A 19,430-nucleotide genomic window follows, 5' to 3' on the forward strand; every position below is an offset into this window, starting at 1 on the left:
TCACTGATTCTATGTTATACATGAATACGAATGTCATGTATATGATCGCCTAATGGCGATTTATTCTTGCCACTAGGTCATGTAAATATCTAGGAGCAGTTTATTAAGGTTCAACAAAACACCTCACCAACGTTCTGCATGTCTTCCTCCACTACATCCATGAACCTTCTCTGAGGTGAGGTCTTCCTCCTTTCCGCTAGTTTCATCTTCATCATCCTTTGTCCATTATAACCCCAGTCCTTCCTCTGCACATGTCCAAACCATCACAGCCTTGCTTCTCAACCTGAGCTGTTCCTCTGATGTTTTAATTAACATCTTCAGCTCTTCCTCCTGTTTTTGTTGTCAGTACCACCGTGTCCAATTCATACATCACAGCAGGCATTGCTACCATCTTGAAAACCTTCCCTTTCAGTCTTGCTGCTATCCTTCTGTCACAAATAAACATCTGCACCCACTCGACTCTGCCTGCACTCTCTTATTCACTGTCCATTGCTTTGGCTGGTTGACCTCAGGTATTTAAACTCATCTATCTTCACTACCTCTGCTCCTTGCAGCCTCACTGCTACACCGATCTCCCTGTCATTCATAAATGTCTTTTTTCTTCTGATTTTCATCCCTTTTCTCACCAGTGCATACCTCTACCTCTCTGCCACGTGCTCCCTGCTGTCACTACAGCTCACAATATCATCTGCAATACCATAGTCCACAGAGCATCCTGACAGACCTTATCTGTCAGTCTGTGCACCATCACTGCAAACATGTAGGGACTCAAACCAGGCCTGTCACTTCTACAGCACACCTCCCCACTGTCTCAGTGCCCTGCACCACCCTCAGACATGCATGAAGCTATTCTGCTGATCTGATCGTTACCTTTTTTCTTAACCTAGCTTCAGTAACTCTCCCATATCGTCATGGTATGACTCATCAACTTTATCCCTCTGTACCTAGTAAAGCTCTGTACATCACATTTGTTGTAATAAAAAGACCTCATGCCCAATATTAAGTATTAGAAATAAATACCTCGTGTTTAACAAAATATTAGCCAACCTAAATCTAATCCATACCATTGTGTAAGTACATTACCAGGATTTATTTTTTTTAAAAAGTAGTATTTTTGTATTCTCTTGGCCGGGTTGCCATGTTTCCCTCAGACTTGGCATCCCTTTCTGCCAGGCTGCTACCGGAACACATAAACGCCCCTCCCCTCCTTTCTTCCTCTACGGATGCTGCAGTCAAGTTGGCCGCGCATGCGCACTTTAGGTCCTCTTTTTCTTGGAAGGTAAGTGTGGCATGGCGCGTGTTGCTGCCTTGGGGGGGATAAACGGTGGACTTTAGCGGTTTTTAGGTGACCCATTAACGATTTCAGAGATATTAAAGTAGTCATGTACTGGTTTGAGATGCCGAGGGAGTAGTTAGTCGGTTTCCCGGTGGATGTAGTCGGTGGCAGGGTAGGGTGTGGGTGTCCATGTTCCGACTAGCGCTAGCATGCTGAATCAAAGGGACATGCGGCCTTCGGCGGCGCGCTCCGTGGAAGCTGCTTGTCATTCTCCGCGCTAACGCTCTTGTCTTCGGTTCGCGGTTAAAATCCGCACTGTTAACCGACGACCCGGCGGGCCGATCAGGAAAAAACAGACTGATGGTTTGTACCCGGTCCGCTGTCGATCCGAGATTAATCCGCGCCTTTATTTGGACCGAGCTGAATGGACGGCTAGCTCGGTTAGCCGCCGCTAGCAGCGCGTTAGCTCGGATAACGGGACTTGGTGTTTGTGAAACAGCAGCGCACGTTGGCCAGCCGCAAATCTCGCGGCATCGAAATCCTGTCCCGATAGCGTTACAATAAATGGTTATAAACCAAAACATCCAGAATAAAACGTGCTAATTTTAGCGTTTGATGCACTATTCTCTGCTGTCTTCACAGCGCTATGTTACATTTGTAAACTCTGAGCCAGCTTAACTTCTGATCATTAAAAGATTAACCTTTAATTTATTTATGTGGCACCGATGGGGCGAAGAAGTGGCTGCGAGTGAATTTTGACTTTGAACTTCATGCGTCCACTGGGCTTGCTAACATTTGCGATAAAACTGCTGCGGCAGATTGAGAAGTGGCGCAGCCGTCCAGCCTCGTGTCGAGCCGGGTTGGCGACGTCCACGTTTCGGCGGAGCTTAGGGATTTGTTTTTTTCTTTTTCAAATTGGATATTCAAAATGTATAACTCGGATCACACTCAAATTAATTTCCCAGCAGATCAAGAGGACTGCACCTTTATTCATTTATTTATTTATTTTACAATAGAAATCTCGCGATATCTACCTAAAAGTAGCAGAGAGCTCTGTGGGGCCCAGGAAAAGGCTGCGGTAGTCTAAATCAAAGCAGGAAAGAAAACTGTTAAAGTGGCTCAAAACTCAGCCGAGCATAGCAGATTTATTAAAGTAGAAACACTTTTTTTTTTTTAACATAATTTTTAAAAATTGCAATGTTTACAGCAAAATCCCCTAATTTCCTTTTTCTTTGGTATTAATGTTAATATATTAAACAAGGCTGTATTGAATTGCTTTTTTTTAATCAATGTATGCCCGAGGTAGTGTTTCAACCCTTTAAAAATGGGGAAGCAGTCGGGGGCTGTGGTTTACATTGGGTCAAAATCAAAGCCACAATCAGGCATGTTTAAATATCATGAAACTCCTTAAGCTTTAGCTGAGTTGAAGTAGAATCAATGTTTTTCCAGCAAGCATTAAACTCTGACAAACATTGCAAACATTTAATTCACAGGACTCTATCTACATCAGGCTGCTGTTGACAACTGTCATGAGATTCATGTTTTCCCTCATTAACTACTGTGAAAACACCAACGCCGACACTTTAAGTCCTCTGTTATGTACAGAACAACTATTATATTTGACCAGGGTCAGGGATGCCAAAACTGTTGTAATTTAACCACAATTTGGCAAATGTATGAAAGTGGAATAATTACTGGGTCATTTTACGGGGTTTTTCCCCGTAACACTTGACATCAGAAGCTTTGAAATCAGGATGCTATTGGACAGATGTAAGAGGTGTATTGAACGTGGTCATCTGTTTCAAGTGTACACTTGACTAGGTCAGGTTACCTTCTGATTTTTGCTCGCTGTCGTGTTAATGCCATGTCTTTCTCCACGAGAACCTAACCCTGTGACTGCTTAGTGTGGAAGTCTGTCGATATAAATTTCTGTGCTTGATTTCGGGGTTAGTGATGTGTAACTGTCTCCACCAGCGCCCCAGACCCATCGCACCATGGCAGATCCCGATCTCGATTTCCAGACTGGTGAGTCTGGCGCCTCCGCCACCTACCCCATGCAGTGCTCTGCTCTGCGTAAGAACGGCTACGTGGTGCTGAAGGGTCGTCCCTGCAAAATTGTGGAGATGTCAACCTCCAAGACCGGCAAGCACGGACATGCTAAGGTAAACTCAGAAGCTGTTTAGTCCTCTTCTTTTATTTCAGATCATTTTGTACCGCATGGTAAAGAGCATTGGTCAGGACAGAAAAGGGGGACCATGAACATGAAACAGGACAACGCGCAGAGTAAAGACCAGACAGGCTGAGAGCTTTCAGGTGGAGGACTGCTGAAAGCTGCAAAGTTTAACATAAAGTTTTGGAGCAGTACCTGAGGCTCGGCCTGGATTCTCAGGTTTCAAACCTGTCTGATCCAAACTGCATGATGTGTGCCTTTACTAAAACAAGGCCTTCTTATCTTTACTCACAGTGTTCCTGTGTGTACTTTGCCCTCACATGGGACTCCGTCATGATAAAAATGGGGGGTTTTTCAGTTTAGTGTTCCACGACCACAAAATGGGACAAATGTAGTCCTTAGATTTGAGTCCCATTGAAGATGCCTTCTGACCTTTTTATTGGTTGATTTATATTAACATGATGGTAATCTCCATCTTAGTACTAACAAAATGAAATCCAATAATTATCTGGGCTTTTCTGACTGAAGCGGCCTTCTGTGCAGCCAGGTTTCAGTTATAGCAAAGACTTACTACAGCCCAGCTTTGTAAACCTGGTTAAATACTTAAATCTGCCTGTCACAAGCTTTAGGGAGAAATCCAAAATTTGAAACAAGTGTTGAGTAATTGAAAATGAATAGAGAGTAAAGCTGCAGTGGATGTTTGTCTGAATTTCCCAAGATTTTGTGGTTTACCAAACTCGGATATTTTAATGTGTGAAATTTTTATTTTTCATCACTTTGTGCCTTATAACAGCCGTCCCCAACCTTTTTTGCACCATGGACCGGCCTTTAAGGTGTCGCGGATAAATGCAACAAAATAAAACTAGTACCGGTACCGAAAAAAAGAAAATTTATTCATAACACACGTGAAAAGACCCAGGAAAACCGAGTTAACGATAAAAACGATGACAAAATAACGCTGAAAACCGATACATTTCACACCTGAGCCTCAACTCTCGCGGCCCGGTACCAAACGACTCACGGACCGGTCCGAGGCCCGGGGGTTGGGCCTCGGATGCTAGATTAAACTAAGCCTCACTCTTAAAAGTTCTGTTTTTAAATCAGTCTGTTCTTCTTTCAGACAATGACCTAAAATCAGTTTTTGTGCCAAAGTGTTTGCAGGGAAAATCCAGAGTTGACAAAATTGAACAACCTTTTTATGTCACGTTTTATTGAATGTTCCATTTCAGCTTGGAAAGATTCAGATCTTAAATCTAATTAAACGTTTACTTCCATCAGGATGATGTGACTCTAAAAGTCTAAAGATAGATGGCAGCACAGTCGATTGTTGCATAGAGCAGTGACACAGTGAAAATGCACAATAAGCATCACTCGACATGAAATGCACGTTAAAACTAAGCAGACCTGAAACAAAAGATCTCATTGAGCCAAATAAAGGCTGGTAGTGATGAAGCTGGGTACCTGTAGCCTGCACCGTATTTAATGTCACTTTGAATCAATTCAGTGAGGGCAAAAAAATCTGGAAAATTTCTGCTCATTCAATTTGGGTTTTAAAAAAAGTTTGATTTTGCAGCTGATTGCAGGAGCAGCAGATTTAATTGCATTTTTTAGTTAAGTGCAAACTTTCAGACTGATGGAAGGAAGAACACTTGGGACCAAAGATGACTTTTCATGCAGATTTTGAATTGGTGTAACTTCAGAATCGAGCTTTAAGTAAACCAAAATAGCCCCTCATAAAAACGAATATGTGGTTAAGCTGAAACCGTAACGCAGGCCGTCGGACAGTAGGCTAAGGTTTCTGTTTAGGCATTTATTGAAGTTTGACCCCGGGCTGGTGTGATGCATGACACTGGCAGGTTGATCAGTTGCTGTTGTGCTGCTTTCAGTGGCTCCTGTTTTCTTTGTTTAAACACTTGTGAATTCCTCATCTTCCCTTCAGGTTAACCTGGTTGGCATCGACATCTTCACCAACAAGAAGTATGAAGATATGTGCCCCTCCACCCACAACATGGATGTTCCCTCCATCAAGAGGATAGACTATCAGGTACTTCCTGTCAGCTGACTGTTTGAAAAGGCTACATGGTGGTTGAGCGGATACATCATCTGGTGTTTGGGTTCCCAGTCGTTGCCTCCCAACAGTGAGTCAGCAGGTGGAAATATTCACAGGGCGTCTTTCTGTTGTGTGAATCAGTCAGTCCAGAAACCTGACTTGAAGTTTGTTTTATAGTCGGAGAAATGTTTGGGATAAGAGCAGAACACGTGCTGCTGAACCTCATCGTCCCTGTGGATGTTTTAATGTTAGAATGGAAGGAAACATTTCCACTCACTCATCCCACTCACGCTAAATAAGCCTGCAAATAATCCAGTCACTAACATTCATGTTGGAGAAAATGAGACGTAAGCTTTAAGAAATGGGCGTCTTTACATGAACGGCTCAGATATCTGCTAAAATAAAGATGTGACCACTCGGGTTTCAAAGGTCGGGTTCATCGGTGAAGCGGTGCAGCTGAGATGAACCCTGAGTAACCTCTGGCTGCTGCACGCAGCTGGTTCCAGGCCTTTACCACAGTGCAGATAGAATTTGAAATAAAGTGTAACTGGTTGTGGTCTTGTGTGTTTCTGAGCCAGTGAAAGTTTCTGTACTGTCCTTCTTTTGCTCACTACCTTTACATTTTTATCACGCTGTGGGATAGTCGGCCCAGCATCCAATACCTAAACATGCTGAGTTTGCAAATGAACACGTTTCTATGGAAACGGCACAAAGAGTCCGAATAATTAATGTACATTAGTGCACTTTGCATGGATACATTTCTCATGCAGAGCAAACAGCTAAACTGTCATGTTACAGATGTGCTACCACAGCTGCTTTAATCCGATGGTGTATAATTAGCATTTATGCTCCAGGTGACTGACTGCAGATGTGTGTACAGGTGTGTTTTCACTCTGTGTGTTAAAGTGTGAGAGGTGCTGAGGCTCAGCTGCAGTCTGCTCACGTAAAGTTCTGTCAGAAACAAACACGGGATCGTTTAAGTGTTCGTCGGCTTCATTCTACAGTTGTCTGTATCAGGATGGACTTTGTTTTATTTTTCAGTGAAGTGCCGGTCTTTACTTTGTGCTGTGATACTTTTGCATATGACAGCAAAACCAAACTGAGCACAGCTGCTTAGGTGGTTAACCTAAATAAAAAGTAAAGGTTCTGTCTCCTGTACGCTTCACATTAATAACTTGCATCATTAAAGAAAATCTCTAGTTTAACTTTCCTTCATCTGTGGCTTGGAAATGGCCAAATCCTCTCAGTAAGGATTTTTGGGCACTGCTGGGGTTTCCTGGTCTCAGAGGTGATTACACGTGACCATCCACGACATTTAGTGTCAGGATGGAGGCTTGGTATAATTTGATTGTTAACAAAACTCGTTTTTCTTTTTTAAACAGGTCATATTTCCCACAGTCCTGGAAATTTGATGAGCACTTTACCCTTGAATAAATAAAAGGCTACTTGGAGTTGACAGATTTCTGAGATTCAGACATGGCTAGAAATTGACTTCGTATCATTTTCTGGCTGAAAAAAACCAAACTAACATTAAAGTTGTGCTGAAAGTCATTAAAATGTTTATTATGTTGTGGAAAGTTTTCCTTTGTGATACATGTGCAGGAGTGACTCTGGTGCTATACAGCTGGAATAGCTTCATTTGGGACTCAGAAACTTTGAACTGTGGACAGACTGGAGAATGTGGATCGCATGTTTTTATTGTGACCAGCTTGAGGTCTGTGCAGATGTGATCAGTGAAGTCTTTTTGTTTTTCTGCAGTTGGTTAACATCAATGAGAACTATATGTCCCTGATGAGCGACAACGGCGACATCAGAGAGGACCTGCGCGTCCCCGACAATGAAGTCGGCAAGGAAATCGAGTCAAAGTTCGAGGCGGGTGAAGAATTCATGGTGAGTTTAGTCTTTTCATATAATTCATATTTGTCAGCCCGACCTGAAGCCCCGTTGTAGCTGTCACAGTGGTGAATCTGTCTAAAGCACAATGGTGTGGGCTAATTCCTGGGCTGTGAAACAGTTTGTCATCAGTATTAAAAAACAACCTTGTTTTTGGGTCATAAATTGATTAAACTTCCGTGTAGTCTTGGAAAGAAAAGCGTCTGGACTTTGAGTCGCTTGAAGACGTTCCACCTCTCATCCGAGAAGCTTCTTCAGTTCAGAACTGAAGAAGCTTCTAGACTAGGAGGACCTGGATGACTGAGAAGCTTCACAGACAAGCTTCCATGTAGCTGGAGGCTTCGGGGTTGGGAGTCCTGACCCGGGAGCAGAGGGTGGAGATGGCGAGGAGGGCGAGAGCTGCACGTGTAACGTTTCAGATGATTGACTTGAACACGTTGTTTGTGTGTCTGTGCGCTCTCCGCAGGTCACCGTGATTGCTGCCATGGGGGAGGAATGTGCTGTCGCTACCAAGGTCTTGGCCAGCAAATAAGGAGTTGATAGACTTTGCTGCCCGGACAACAAGCACCACCCACAACCAGTCTCTTGCATTCTCATTGGTTCTGTCACCAAAGCGTCGGCCTTCACAGACAACCTCAATCATTCTGTTGTGATCTCTCTCTCTCTCTCTCTCATCATTGATCTTTTATTTCTCCCCCCCCCCTCTGCTCCTCCTCCTTTTGGTTTCTCCTTTCCATTTGCTGTTGGGATTGTTCCGCCGCAGCTCGCTGCGTGGTCCTCTGCCTGATCACTGAGGTTTTGTTTGGCAACTTTATATAAAACGACTTCAAAACAAAAACACGATCAGTCGCTCAATTCCTGCGTATTCTGTTTGCCTTCAGACGTGTTGGTTTTGCCACTCACATTCCTGAATGTTGAAATAACAGCGGGATTCAGCTTTTGTATGATTATTTTTTTATATTCTTTAGATTGAATACAGCAGGTTTAAAGCCTTTTAGAGGGAAGGGGATCAGGGGTCGGGGAGGGGCTGGTTTTGAGTTAAAGCCGTGGGAGGGAGGGAGGGTTGCCCCTGTAGATACTGAATTCTGGATTAGGTCGCCCCTCTAGCAGCCATACCGCTTTCCAGCATGGCCTTTGAGTGCGACTAGGTCCCTTTTATTTTTATTTCCCCTCCCCTGATCGGGGGATCGTGGTGGCCGGCACGTAAAGAGCACTCGAGGTCCCCCCCAGCATGTCAAAGCTCTAAAACCAAGATTTCTTTTCTCCCTTTCCCCCCTCCCTTAAAGAGAAAAAAGAAAAAGAACAGAAACTTCAGTGATTAACCCTCGTGATGCCAGTCTCTTGTCTGTGTAGAAGTTTGAGGGGGCGTGAGGGTCCCGTGCACTCGCACCTCTCGTCCATCGGGGCCATCCCCCAAATACAAAAAAAGAGGAGTGTTGTTTCGTTTTTAAGAGGGCGTGAGTGTGTGGCAGTGTGGGCCTCCGAAATGTGGGAGGCGGTTTGCAGTGAGGTGTGTGTTTCTTTTTTTGAGGGGCTCGATCGGGTTGGGGAGGGTGGTAGAGTTGCAAACGTTTTTTGTTCACTCGAGGCCTTTGTCACCTGACTGGAGATGGCAAAATAAAAACGATGAAACAAATGGAGAAAAACTGCAACCGATGTGTGGTTTTCTGTCTCAAGTATTTTATGGTCTCAAAGGTGGGTGAGCGGGCTGCTGTATCATGTATTTCAAAGTCCTTATTTTGTCATTTATATGCTTAAAAATACTAAACACTGCTCACGGCTCAATTCCAGCTCCTTGTTTTTATTTCTGGACCCTGCTAGAGTCGCCTTTATCACTGCTGTCAATCTAAATGATCACCTCGCACAGATATGAAAATAAGTGTTCTCACTGACTCGTCCTTTGTTGGTGCCGTTTTACTCTTCTGTGGAACTACAAACTCCCTCGTGGGTTTAGTTAATGCTGAGCTAAGACGAAGCTCTGTTTGATTTAATCAGAGAAAAATTAGTTCAACTGCGGAGAAATGCTTTGGGAACTTTTAGCTCTGTGACTTGACCTCATTGAGGCAGCTTTATTCTATGATAATCGCAGTAGTACTTTTCATACAGCGCTCCACAAAATCCACCTTTCAAACGGCTTCACAGGAGCAGCAGAATCAAACTATAGTGAGAAATGTTGCAGAAAAACTCTGAAAAGTCCTAAGAATTTAAAGATGCGACTTGAAGGAAACGAGCGCCTCCATCCTCCTTCCATCCAGCAGGCTGTTCCAGACCCTCGAGGTCCAGCTGGGTCCCTGAAGCCAACTGAAGACTGCTTCCTGAGGCTCTTGGGTAGGTATTTCTGAGCGGGGGTGTGGTCCTGAAGGCCTCTAGGAGTAAACAAATATGAATTGATTCCTGATTGGCTGCCCATTGTAAGCAGAACTGACTGAGCAGGAGGTGGGTGGGGCTTCTTTTTAAGGTTTGTCTGTAAGATTCAGTGAGTTGACCATATTTACAATGGAGCACTGTTGTTCTTTTTGAACTTGGACAAATGTGCGTCAGCAGAATCCTTTCTCTCCACCAGCTGATTCGTTCAGTCTGAAACATCGCAGCTGTCTCCCTATAACGATGTTTGGGAAAGAGTTGAAGTGAAAACAGTAGCAGGGATGTTCATGAAGCCTGCAGATCCTCGGCAGTAAATCCCATGACCCTACTGAAGTTGGAGGAAGATACTTTCCTGCAGGGTGTAGTGTAGCTGCGCCGTATCAGGGAGCAGCAAAGCACCACAAAATGGTCGTTTTCGAACATCCTGGATGTTCTGCTTCACGGCTCCTGTTATACATGTGACGAGTGATCGGAAGCAACAGTAGTTTGAAATACCGGAGTTATCTTTTGTTTGGCTTTTCTTACCCCAAACTCCTCAATAAGCTACCCCAGAGTTACTCAGACTGATAAGCACATTAGATTAGATGAAACTTTATTAACCCCTCGGGTGGGTTCCTCCAGGAAATTCAGTTTCCAGTAGCAAAGCACCGAAGAAGTTGCATGTTGCAGATACGATAAGGGAAATGAGAGTCAGGATATAAGCATAAATACACCATATAGATATATAGATATATATATATAGATAGATAGATAGATATAGAATATACAAAATGGATTAATAGGATTGCTCATTTGAGTGAGTTTATTGCACAGTGATTATTGCACAGTCGAATATAAGAAAAGAAGACAAAACAAAACATATATATTGCACCGTGTAGAAAAGCACCTACAGCTTAGTTGTTCCCCCCTCCTTTGTCCTCCTGTTTCCCCTCCCTCTCCCCTCCAGGGAGGAGTTAAACAGTCTGATGGCGTGTGGGACAAAGGAGTTTTTAAGTCTGTTAGTTCTTGTCTTGGGGAGAAGCAACCTGTCACTGAACAGACTCTTCTGATTGTTTATGGCCGTGTGCAGAGGATGCCCAGCATTGTCCATAATGTCCATCAGTTTCTTTAATGTCCTTTTCTCTGCCACTGTCACCAGAGTGTCCAGCTTCATGCCGACCACAGAGCCAGCCTTCCTGATCAGTTTCTCCAGCCTGGATGAGTCCTTCTTTGCTGTGCTGCTCCCCCAGCACACCACAGCATAGAAAAGTACTCCAGCAACCACCGACTGGTAAAACATCCTCAGGAGCTTCCTGCAGATGTTAAAAGACCTCAGCCTCCTGAGGAAGTACAGTCGGCTTTGGGCTTTTTTATACAGGTGCTCTGTGTTGCATGACCAGTCCAGTTTATTGTCCACCCACAGCCCGAGGTACTTGTACTTGTTGACCACCTCCACCTCCTCCCCCTCTATCTGAACCGGCAGTGGACCTTCTCTGGACCTCCCGAAGTCCACAACCAGTTCCTTAGTCTTTGAGGTGTTGAGTTGCAGGTGGTTTGTGTGACTCCATGCGACAAAGTTCCTCACCAGACTTCTGTACTCCTCTTCCTGATCATCCCAGATACACCCCATGATGGCTGTGTCGTCTGCAAACTTCTGAATGTGGCATAATTCAGAGTTGTAGCAGAAGTCAGAGGTGTACAGGGTGAAGAGAAGAGGGGACAGCACAGTTCCCTGTGGTGCTCCTGTGCTGCTGACCACAGTGTCAGACGTGATGTCCTTCAGCCTGACGTACTGTGGTCTGTCGGTGAGGTAGTCGGAGATCCAAGCCACCAGGCAGGGGTCCACCTCCATCCTGTTCAGTTTCTCCTGAAGCATACAGGGCCGGACCGGGCATGAAACATGAAAGAGACTTTGCTGCATCTGATCAGTGCTGACTGAATATGAAGTTTAGTCACAGCCAGCGTTCCCTCTAAGCTGCGCGTGCGCAATTGCGCACTGCTGGCACGATCTCTGCGCACAAAAAAATCTAACCTGGATTGAAATTAAAGTAAATATGTTAACAATTCTGTTCTGCAGTGTGAGTCAGTGACTGGCTGCTCCTGTATGGGATCAGAACGATGCCACATTATCCCAAAGTCCAGCCAATGATGCGATTCACATTTGTATATACGCAGCTAATCAACGTCGCTGACAGGCTGTGACAGCGTCCTTATGTGCCGGTGTTTTAGCAAAGCGGCTGATGTGGAGTGAAGCCACGTTAATGACAACGTGTACAACCATTGGAGACGTGAGCAGGACAGACGGAGCAACTGACGGACAAAGTGTGGACTTTATACCAGTTTTTAAATTGTGTTGATCGGCCACGAAAACCAGAGTTATGATAAAATATCTGCAATATTTGGTTTTTATATTTATTACAGGAAGAAACTGTAAAAACGTCGTTTTATAAGGAAAACGCTGGAAAGCCTGCGAGCAAAAAGAAAACCAAAACCCCGCCCTTTCCTATTGGTGAAAAAATTTACCATGTTGACCAATCAAAAAAATGATATGGCAACATGGCATTTAAATGTTTAGGGAGGGGGAAGTTTTAGGGGTGATGGGGGTTTTGAGATGTGAGAGATTTGCCACGTTTAGCACAAATCTTGTGTAGTTAGTGTGTAGTTAGTGTGTAGTTAGTGTGTAGTTAGCGTGTAGTGTAGTCAATAGTGTTGTTGTGTGTCAGAACAATGAGGCGCCTGCTGAGTGTTACAGGTGTTACAGCAGTGACACATCTGCTGCTGTCAGGCCTGCAGGTATCAGGTTGTTGTTCTCCTTCATCTCATAGTGGACACAAATTATTTTTTGGAGTGGCACAAATAATTTGTGTGGCATCAGATTTGATGCAGAACAGCTGATTGTTCTGTAAATAGTTTGAAATGTTTATTTAAAAACACCTTGGCTGCATTTTTAGGTAAACAGCTGCAAAAAACTTTGTTTGCAAAACTCAGTAACTTTTTTGAAGAAGTAACTATGTAATTAATTGCCCAACATTGGTCATTATTTACTGTATTTTGCAGACAGTTACAGACTCTGTCCCAGACCACAGACTCATAATACAAGTCAGAGCTTTATAAAAAAGAAAAAAGAAAGAAAGAAAGTTGTGTTTTCAAAATTGGTTTAAGTTATTTTTCCTTCCAACAGTGTTAACATGCTACACAGGTCATGAACAAGATTTCTTCTCATTGTAAGTGGGCTAAAGTAGTTAATTAAAAGTAGTCTAACATAAATGCTGTAATTAGATTATTTTAATAAACATGTAACTTGGATGATTGGATGCTGGCGTGACCACAGTGCACACGTCTGATGTTGCTCACAGTGGTCCAGGGGACGCTCAGGGAGTTTGTGTGTTCGCTCAGACACATGAAACATTAGAGGGAACACTGGTTACAGCTGCTGCAGATAAAACTGTGCGTGTGTGTTACGAGTTTTGGTTAGTAAGACTTAACAACTGGTTGTAGGTGATGCCGTCGTACTGGTTAATCTCTATTGTGGTGCATAACCTGTTCCAGACCAGGTTAGGTCTGCAGCATTAGTTACCATAGTGATGCATCCTGGTACAAAGTGAGCAGTCGAGGTTAACCGTTGGTTTACCTCGACGAGCCCAAACCCTGCTTCCTAGCAGTGGCGTCTATGACGAGCTTGCGCGACTGTTAAAACTCCCGCCTGACAGGATGGAGACACGTTTTTAAAGCTGCGGTTGATACAAACTCAAACATGTTGAGCAGTGTGAAGAATTCAGACACAAAATACGAACTTCTTCATTTTATCTTCCCTTCTGGCTGCATTTTAATCAGGCATGTGAGTGAGCAGTGTTACAACGGTTTCCATTTGTTGCACCTTTACAGGGAAGCAGCAGTTTAACTTCCTGAAATCTGTCTCTGTGCAGACACTCAGCTGTACTTATGTCACTGACCTCAAATTGCAAACTTCCCTGAATGTGCTTTCTTCTGATTGGCTGCCACACCCAACAGGTAGAACAGCAGCAAGAACTATACCATTACCTTTGAGTAATGCTGATCCTGGTGTTCTGTAGTGATGCTGCTTCTGGGTGGAAGGATGTGCAACTGCTGTTCACTGATGCATGAATACACAACTCTTACTGAGTTTAACAGAAAACTCCAGGTGGTTTCATTCTCTTACAGCTGAAGTACAGCTTATCTTATCTTAGATCAGAAGCTGCACACTGACCTCTGCGACCACTGAAAATATGAATCTTGTTTTCCTTTTAGTATAAAGACGAGCTGTTCTGAAAGTGTTCACATGTACGAGTTGGAATGTGTGTCCTCGGTTTTTCCTTGCTGCAGTTCATAGATAAACTCTTCAGATCAAAGACATCCGAGTCATCCATTTCCTGACCCGTCTGGCTCTGGGTTCCTCTCCACCTCCTCCTGCTCTTCTAGTGGGTCGCTGAGGTGTTCCCGAGCCAGCTGAGACCCCAGTGTGTCCTGGTCCTGTCCTGGAGTCTCTTTGAAGTTGGACATGCACAAAACATCGGACCTAGCAGGCGAATAATGGTGCGATCTGCCCTAAAGGAGTTATAGATTTAAGACTGTATGTGAAGGATGGATGCATCCACCTACACGCGTTTTCTGGTCTCGGGATCCATTATTTCAACAGTGTAATTACTAGTTTTAAGAAAATATATTTTCCAGTACCTGCTTAGACCCACAGCATATTACTTCTTATATATCAGCATTAAAAATGCTCTAAAACGGTGAAAACAGTTGAGAAGTTTAGTTATGATTAGCTGAGGTGAGGCCTTGCAGACCACGCCCCCTACCATCACGGCTTTACAGCATCCAGATGGGTGAGTTATTAAAAGAAGATCAACACCTGCATTGTTTTAATGAATGTATCCACGCAGACCAAAACAGTGTTTCTAACAGGCTGTAAACATATTCAGAGTCCAGTGAAATAATTAGAAAACTGGAATATAAATTGATTAAAATGTTGCACATTTGCAATTAACGAACTTTCAGGGTTTAGGGTTGGGTTTGGTGATGGCACATGTTAAATGAGCAGGTTGTCATAAACTAGAAGACGCTGCCTTTCACATGGAAGATTTTCCTGTGAGTTGAAACCAACTCCTGTAGTCCTAACTCGACCATCGATGGGCTGTTCATGATCTCCTGGCTCACAGCTGAGGTGATCCTGTCAGGCGTGCTCTGGTAAAATGGGTGCAGGGAAAGTAGTTTTTATGGTTCAGTTTAGTAATACTCGTGTTGGGTGATGGAACCATATGTATGCAACCTGCAGCACATTGTTTAAGCAGATAAGAACCTGCATGAGCGGCTGAGAGCGGGTCTGAACAGAGAGAGCTGGAAGAAATGGATGAATGTCTGCAGCTTCTGCCTGCAAACACACAAACCCGCACAGTGCAAACACTGCACTGCACAAGCAGCAGTCACGGGGGCTCAAGTCCATCAGATGGGCTGTAAGTAGGTAACGTTTATTTATAAAACAGCTTTATAGGTCAGCCGTGGCAAAAAGACGACTCAGATGTAAGAAGACCTGCAGACACGAGGTGGGAGGAGCCAAAAACACAGGCAGGAAGCCTGACTTTGCAGACGTGCACAGATTTAAAAACAAGAATTTAAATTTGAAATGAAAAGCACTGCAGATCTTTCATATGTAGGCCACCGCTGCCCAGGTCCTAATCTGTGGAGCTGAAGTTCACTGAGGAGAAAATGCTCATCAAAGATGATCACATAAGCAAAGAGGCCGTTTGCTCCGAGGTCAGCGTGTGGATCAATCAGTTTATGAGTAATACTGAAGAACACCATCATGTACACCACCTTTCTTTTTCAAATCTACGTCTGTTTCCTGCTCACACGGCTAAACACGGTTCTCCTGGCCACCACACGGCGCTTCCTCCATGTGGGGATCCTGACTGTTGGCTCACTTTCAGAGTAGACGGTTTCCTTCCCAGCAGGAGAGGATCTAATGTTTCTGGCTCTTTCACGTTTTCTAAAGACATTTCTACTTCCTATCAGACAGTGTTGTGGTTTACATATTATCTCTTCCTCACTTCCAGGAGGAGACACAGATGCCCTGGGATTGTGTCATGAAGGGCATCCGACATGAAAACCTGACAAAACAAACATGTGGCGCTACCTGCTGCGGTGGCCCGTCGTGGATAAGGGAGCGTCTGAAAGTCTCTTATGCTGGAACGTGACTAAAATGCATCAGGAGAGACGAGCACAGCAGTGAGGACTAATGCCCTTCACTGGTTTCCTTTTACTGGAAATTACAACCAAAAAGAGGTTGTGTGTGTGAGAGATCCCCCCCTGAAACACACACTTTTTGACCACTAGAACTGCTAAAAATATCTCTGGGGTGCAATCGGTTTACATCATCGACCCAGAATGCATTTCACACAGAGTAACGTGTACCAAGCGTTTGGGACGTGTAAACGAATCAGAGTGTTTGTAACAGAGTGCTTTAGTGGGGGAGGACATTTGGAGCATGTTAAGGAATGTAATGGGAAATATGTATCTTTCTAATGTTACAGGCTTTGATTTCAGGTATATGTGTGGAGGGTTTGATTGTAATGTCACATTTCTAACCAGCACATCATGAACTGTGAGATTTGCTGCAGACGCCTGCTCCTCTGTAACACGCCTCAGAGCCTGGGCTGCACACCCACTGTAAAATGTAATGTTTCTCATATTTCCTACTGTTACTGAAATACAGAGAAGTTGAAATGTAGGAATGAACAGATGAGGATTGTAAAAGAAAAAGCTTTAACAACTTTGTTTTGCATGTAAATGATTATAAACCACAAATCACATTTTAGTTGGTGGCATGAGGGAGCACACATGACTGTAGCTGCACGGTGGGGATTTAAATACTATTTAATGAATCAAAACACCTGATCACGCCCCGTCCTGTGGAACGCTGCAGCTTCTACTTTAGTGCTGAGCATCTTTTGTTGTGCTGAAGTGGCAGCAGCGGCGGGCACGCCCTGCCTCAGTGCCTCATGTGAAGATGAATCACTCACTTGCCTGCATATCTGCACAGTGAGCCAGACTTCAAACCACAAAGGCTGAAAAAATGGGATCCATCGAACCAGTTATGGGTTCTCTGACTCATCGGGAGGAAGTTTTTCCCTGTGTGTGTGTGTGTGTGTGTGTGGTGGAAATGTGGCTCAATGAAGAGGGCCGAGTGTGTGAAGAGGCAGTGAATGATTGACCGGACTCAGCAGGTTTATTATCAGGGTGTTTTTGGGCTGCGGTTGACCTTTGGACTTGCATCCTCGCTCACAGACAGCAACAACAGCTGTCAAAAAGTGTGAAACTGTTTGTTTTCAGGGTAAACGCGGGTGACACTTGAATGTAACTGTTGCTGTTTCATCTTACAAACGTAAACCAAACGCAGATTAAACGGTTTTCACTCCAGCTGGAGCTCTGCGCTCGTTAAGTCGACCCATTTTCCTGATCCATGTGCTTTTACAGCCCGTTCACCATATTTGGTAGGGCGCCGCGCATGACGTCACAGCTGCGTCACCTCCGCTGCCTTCTTTCTCGTCCGAGCTCTCAACATGGCGCCGGTAAGTCCTGGCAGCTCGTCCGGTTTTTGCTTAATTTGTTCTGAGTTTCTTCGCCTTTTTGTTTCTCTGGCACTTTGATCAAGTCCCATAAAAGCACCCATCGTTAATGACGGGTGGCTCTACCGAGAAAACTTTATTTACATCCAGAAAACTAACAAGTTAGCCGCGTTAGCATTAGCTCGTAGCACTTGGTCACACGTGTCTCATTCTGATTGCAGACCAGACTCCACAGGGAAAAACGCGTATTTGTTTCTTTAAACAGTTTTAATACCTGGAAGTCTACCGGGTTTGGGTTTGTGGCTAGTATCTGTGTATTTTAGGATACACAGGTGAATTCGGCATAACTTAAAGTCATGTTCCCTGGTCTATTGTCACTAAATAAGGAACATTGTCTATCATATTAACTATTTTGTTCTTGAGCTTTGGTGCTATTACTGGTGTTTGGGATCACTAATCATGGAACTAAAATAGACGCCAAATCTCATGAGTAAAATAATGATAACTTAAAAAAAAAACCTCCTGCCAATCCAAAGGAAAAATACTTGTCTTAATTGAAAGCACACATATTACATCCATTGTACATGACAGGCTTTAAATAAAATGTCAGTCCCATACCTGCAAAACTGGTTTCTACAAGACTGAATCTGGCAGAGATTGAATGTCCCTTTTTTTTTTTCTTCCAGGACTTGAGTCCATATCCAGACAGACATAATATCAGATATTTAATGCAAGACATTCGTTTTGAGAAAATAAATGACAGTAGGGACTTGTTCAAAGCCTCACTGGAAACACAACAGAGCACGAGCCAATAAACAGAGCCTGATGCGTCTTTTAAAACGAGTGACCTCAAATTTTTTATTATTTTTTTTATGACTGTATTCAAACATCAACCAAAAGCATCAGGAAACTCCTCACACACTGAAACTAAACATTAGCACTGAAGGGTTTATGTTTGACCGAGCGGCTCCGACTCTGGCTTATTTTTAGCTTTAGGTCTCCTCGTCATCTTTTTTCTTTAACCATCCGGTACCCAGAGATTTATCTAATGTCATTTGAAGAAACAGACTTTGCATAACTCAAGAACCATGTGGCGACGTCACTTCACCACTGTTACCTTGGAAACCAGCTATAGCAATAAGCTTTGCTCACTATGTTAGTTTACGCGTGTTCTAGTAAAGTTAACATGTGAAACATGATCACAGATCAGAATGAAGAGGCCAGCTGGTAAGAAGTCCAAGAAGGGGGCTGCATGGAAGTTCACCCTGGACCTGACCCACCCTGTGGAGGATGGGATCCTGGACTCTGCAAGCTTTGTAAGTCTTCTTGCAGTCGTCACTACTTTAGCAGAAATCCAGTTCAAATCGTGTCCCCCAAAAGCGACAAATTAATTCATTAAAGGGTAAATTTGGTGGTTTTTGCAAGCAGCTGACCCAATCTGTGGACTAGGGCGCCCTTCCCTAGCTCCAGATTTACTAGGGTTCTCTTCCCTAGTGCATTACTATGCTCTATCCAATAGGAGACCTTCCTTAAAGAGAAGATCAAGGTGAACGGGAAGACGGGGAATCTGGGTGACATCGTCCAGGTCGGCCGCATGAAGAACAAGATCAACGTGACGTCTGAGAAGCAGTTCTCCAAAAGGTAAAACGAGAAGTGTCACAAGAACCAGAGAACCTTCCTGGAAACGGTTCTGATGGTCAATGTTCTTCCACAGGTATCTGAAGTACCTGACAAAGAAGTACCTGAAGAAGAACAACCTCCGCGACTGGCTGAGGGTGGTGGCCTCTGACAAGGAGACGTACGAGCTGCGATACTTCCAGATCAGCCAGGACGACGAGGAGTCCGAGGCAGACGAGTAAACAGCTGCAGCCACATCTGTGTGTGCGTCAGCGGGAGAATAAATGTGGGAAAGAAATCTCGTCTGTGTCGTGTTTTTGTCTGACAAAGTCAGTCCTGCAGCGTCCTGCTTAGCTGGTGTATGAAATCATGTTTATCAGTTTTATGGAGCGAGTAGATTTTATCAAACATTCCCAAAAAAATGTGAGAAATTTTAAAATTGGTGAGGAAGAAGCAGAAAACATGTCAGCATACATTATGTAATGTGTACTCTAT

The 19,430-nt window shown here is 44.0% G+C and overlaps 2 protein-coding genes across 2 annotated transcripts; both read left to right on the top strand.

Annotated features, from left to right (window-relative positions):
* Window positions 1-1,258: 1,258 nt before the first annotated feature.
* eif5a (eukaryotic translation initiation factor 5A) lies at window positions 1,259-9,041 on the top strand. Its single transcript, XM_086305742.1, has 5 exons — window positions 1,259-1,279; window positions 3,251-3,438; window positions 5,386-5,490; window positions 7,255-7,386; window positions 7,856-9,041. The coding sequence occupies exons 2-5, from the start codon at window positions 3,271-3,273 to the stop codon at window positions 7,919-7,921; spliced, it is 471 nt and encodes a 156-aa protein (XP_086161868.1). The 5' UTR covers window positions 1,259-1,279; window positions 3,251-3,270; the 3' UTR covers window positions 7,922-9,041.
* An 8,142-nt stretch (window positions 9,042-17,183) lies between these two features.
* rpl22l1 (ribosomal protein L22-like 1) lies at window positions 17,184-19,233 on the top strand. The gene is made up of 4 exons (XM_086305745.1): window positions 17,184-17,321; window positions 18,524-18,634; window positions 18,838-18,959; window positions 19,033-19,233. Exons 1-4 carry the CDS (start codon window positions 17,313-17,315, stop codon window positions 19,175-19,177), a joined length of 387 nt encoding a protein of 128 aa, XP_086161871.1. The 5' UTR covers window positions 17,184-17,312; the 3' UTR covers window positions 19,178-19,233.
* Window positions 19,234-19,430: the final 197 nt, after the last annotated feature.

This window comes from Aulonocara sp. 'chitande type north' Nkhata Bay, linkage group LG9 (assembly GCF_057382095.1).
Source record: "Aulonocara sp. 'chitande type north' Nkhata Bay isolate Kocher_YH1m ecotype deep benthic linkage group LG9, A_spYH_male_GT1.1, whole genome shotgun sequence".
NCBI lineage: Eukaryota > Metazoa > Chordata > Actinopteri > Cichliformes > Cichlidae > Aulonocara > Aulonocara sp. 'chitande type north' Nkhata Bay.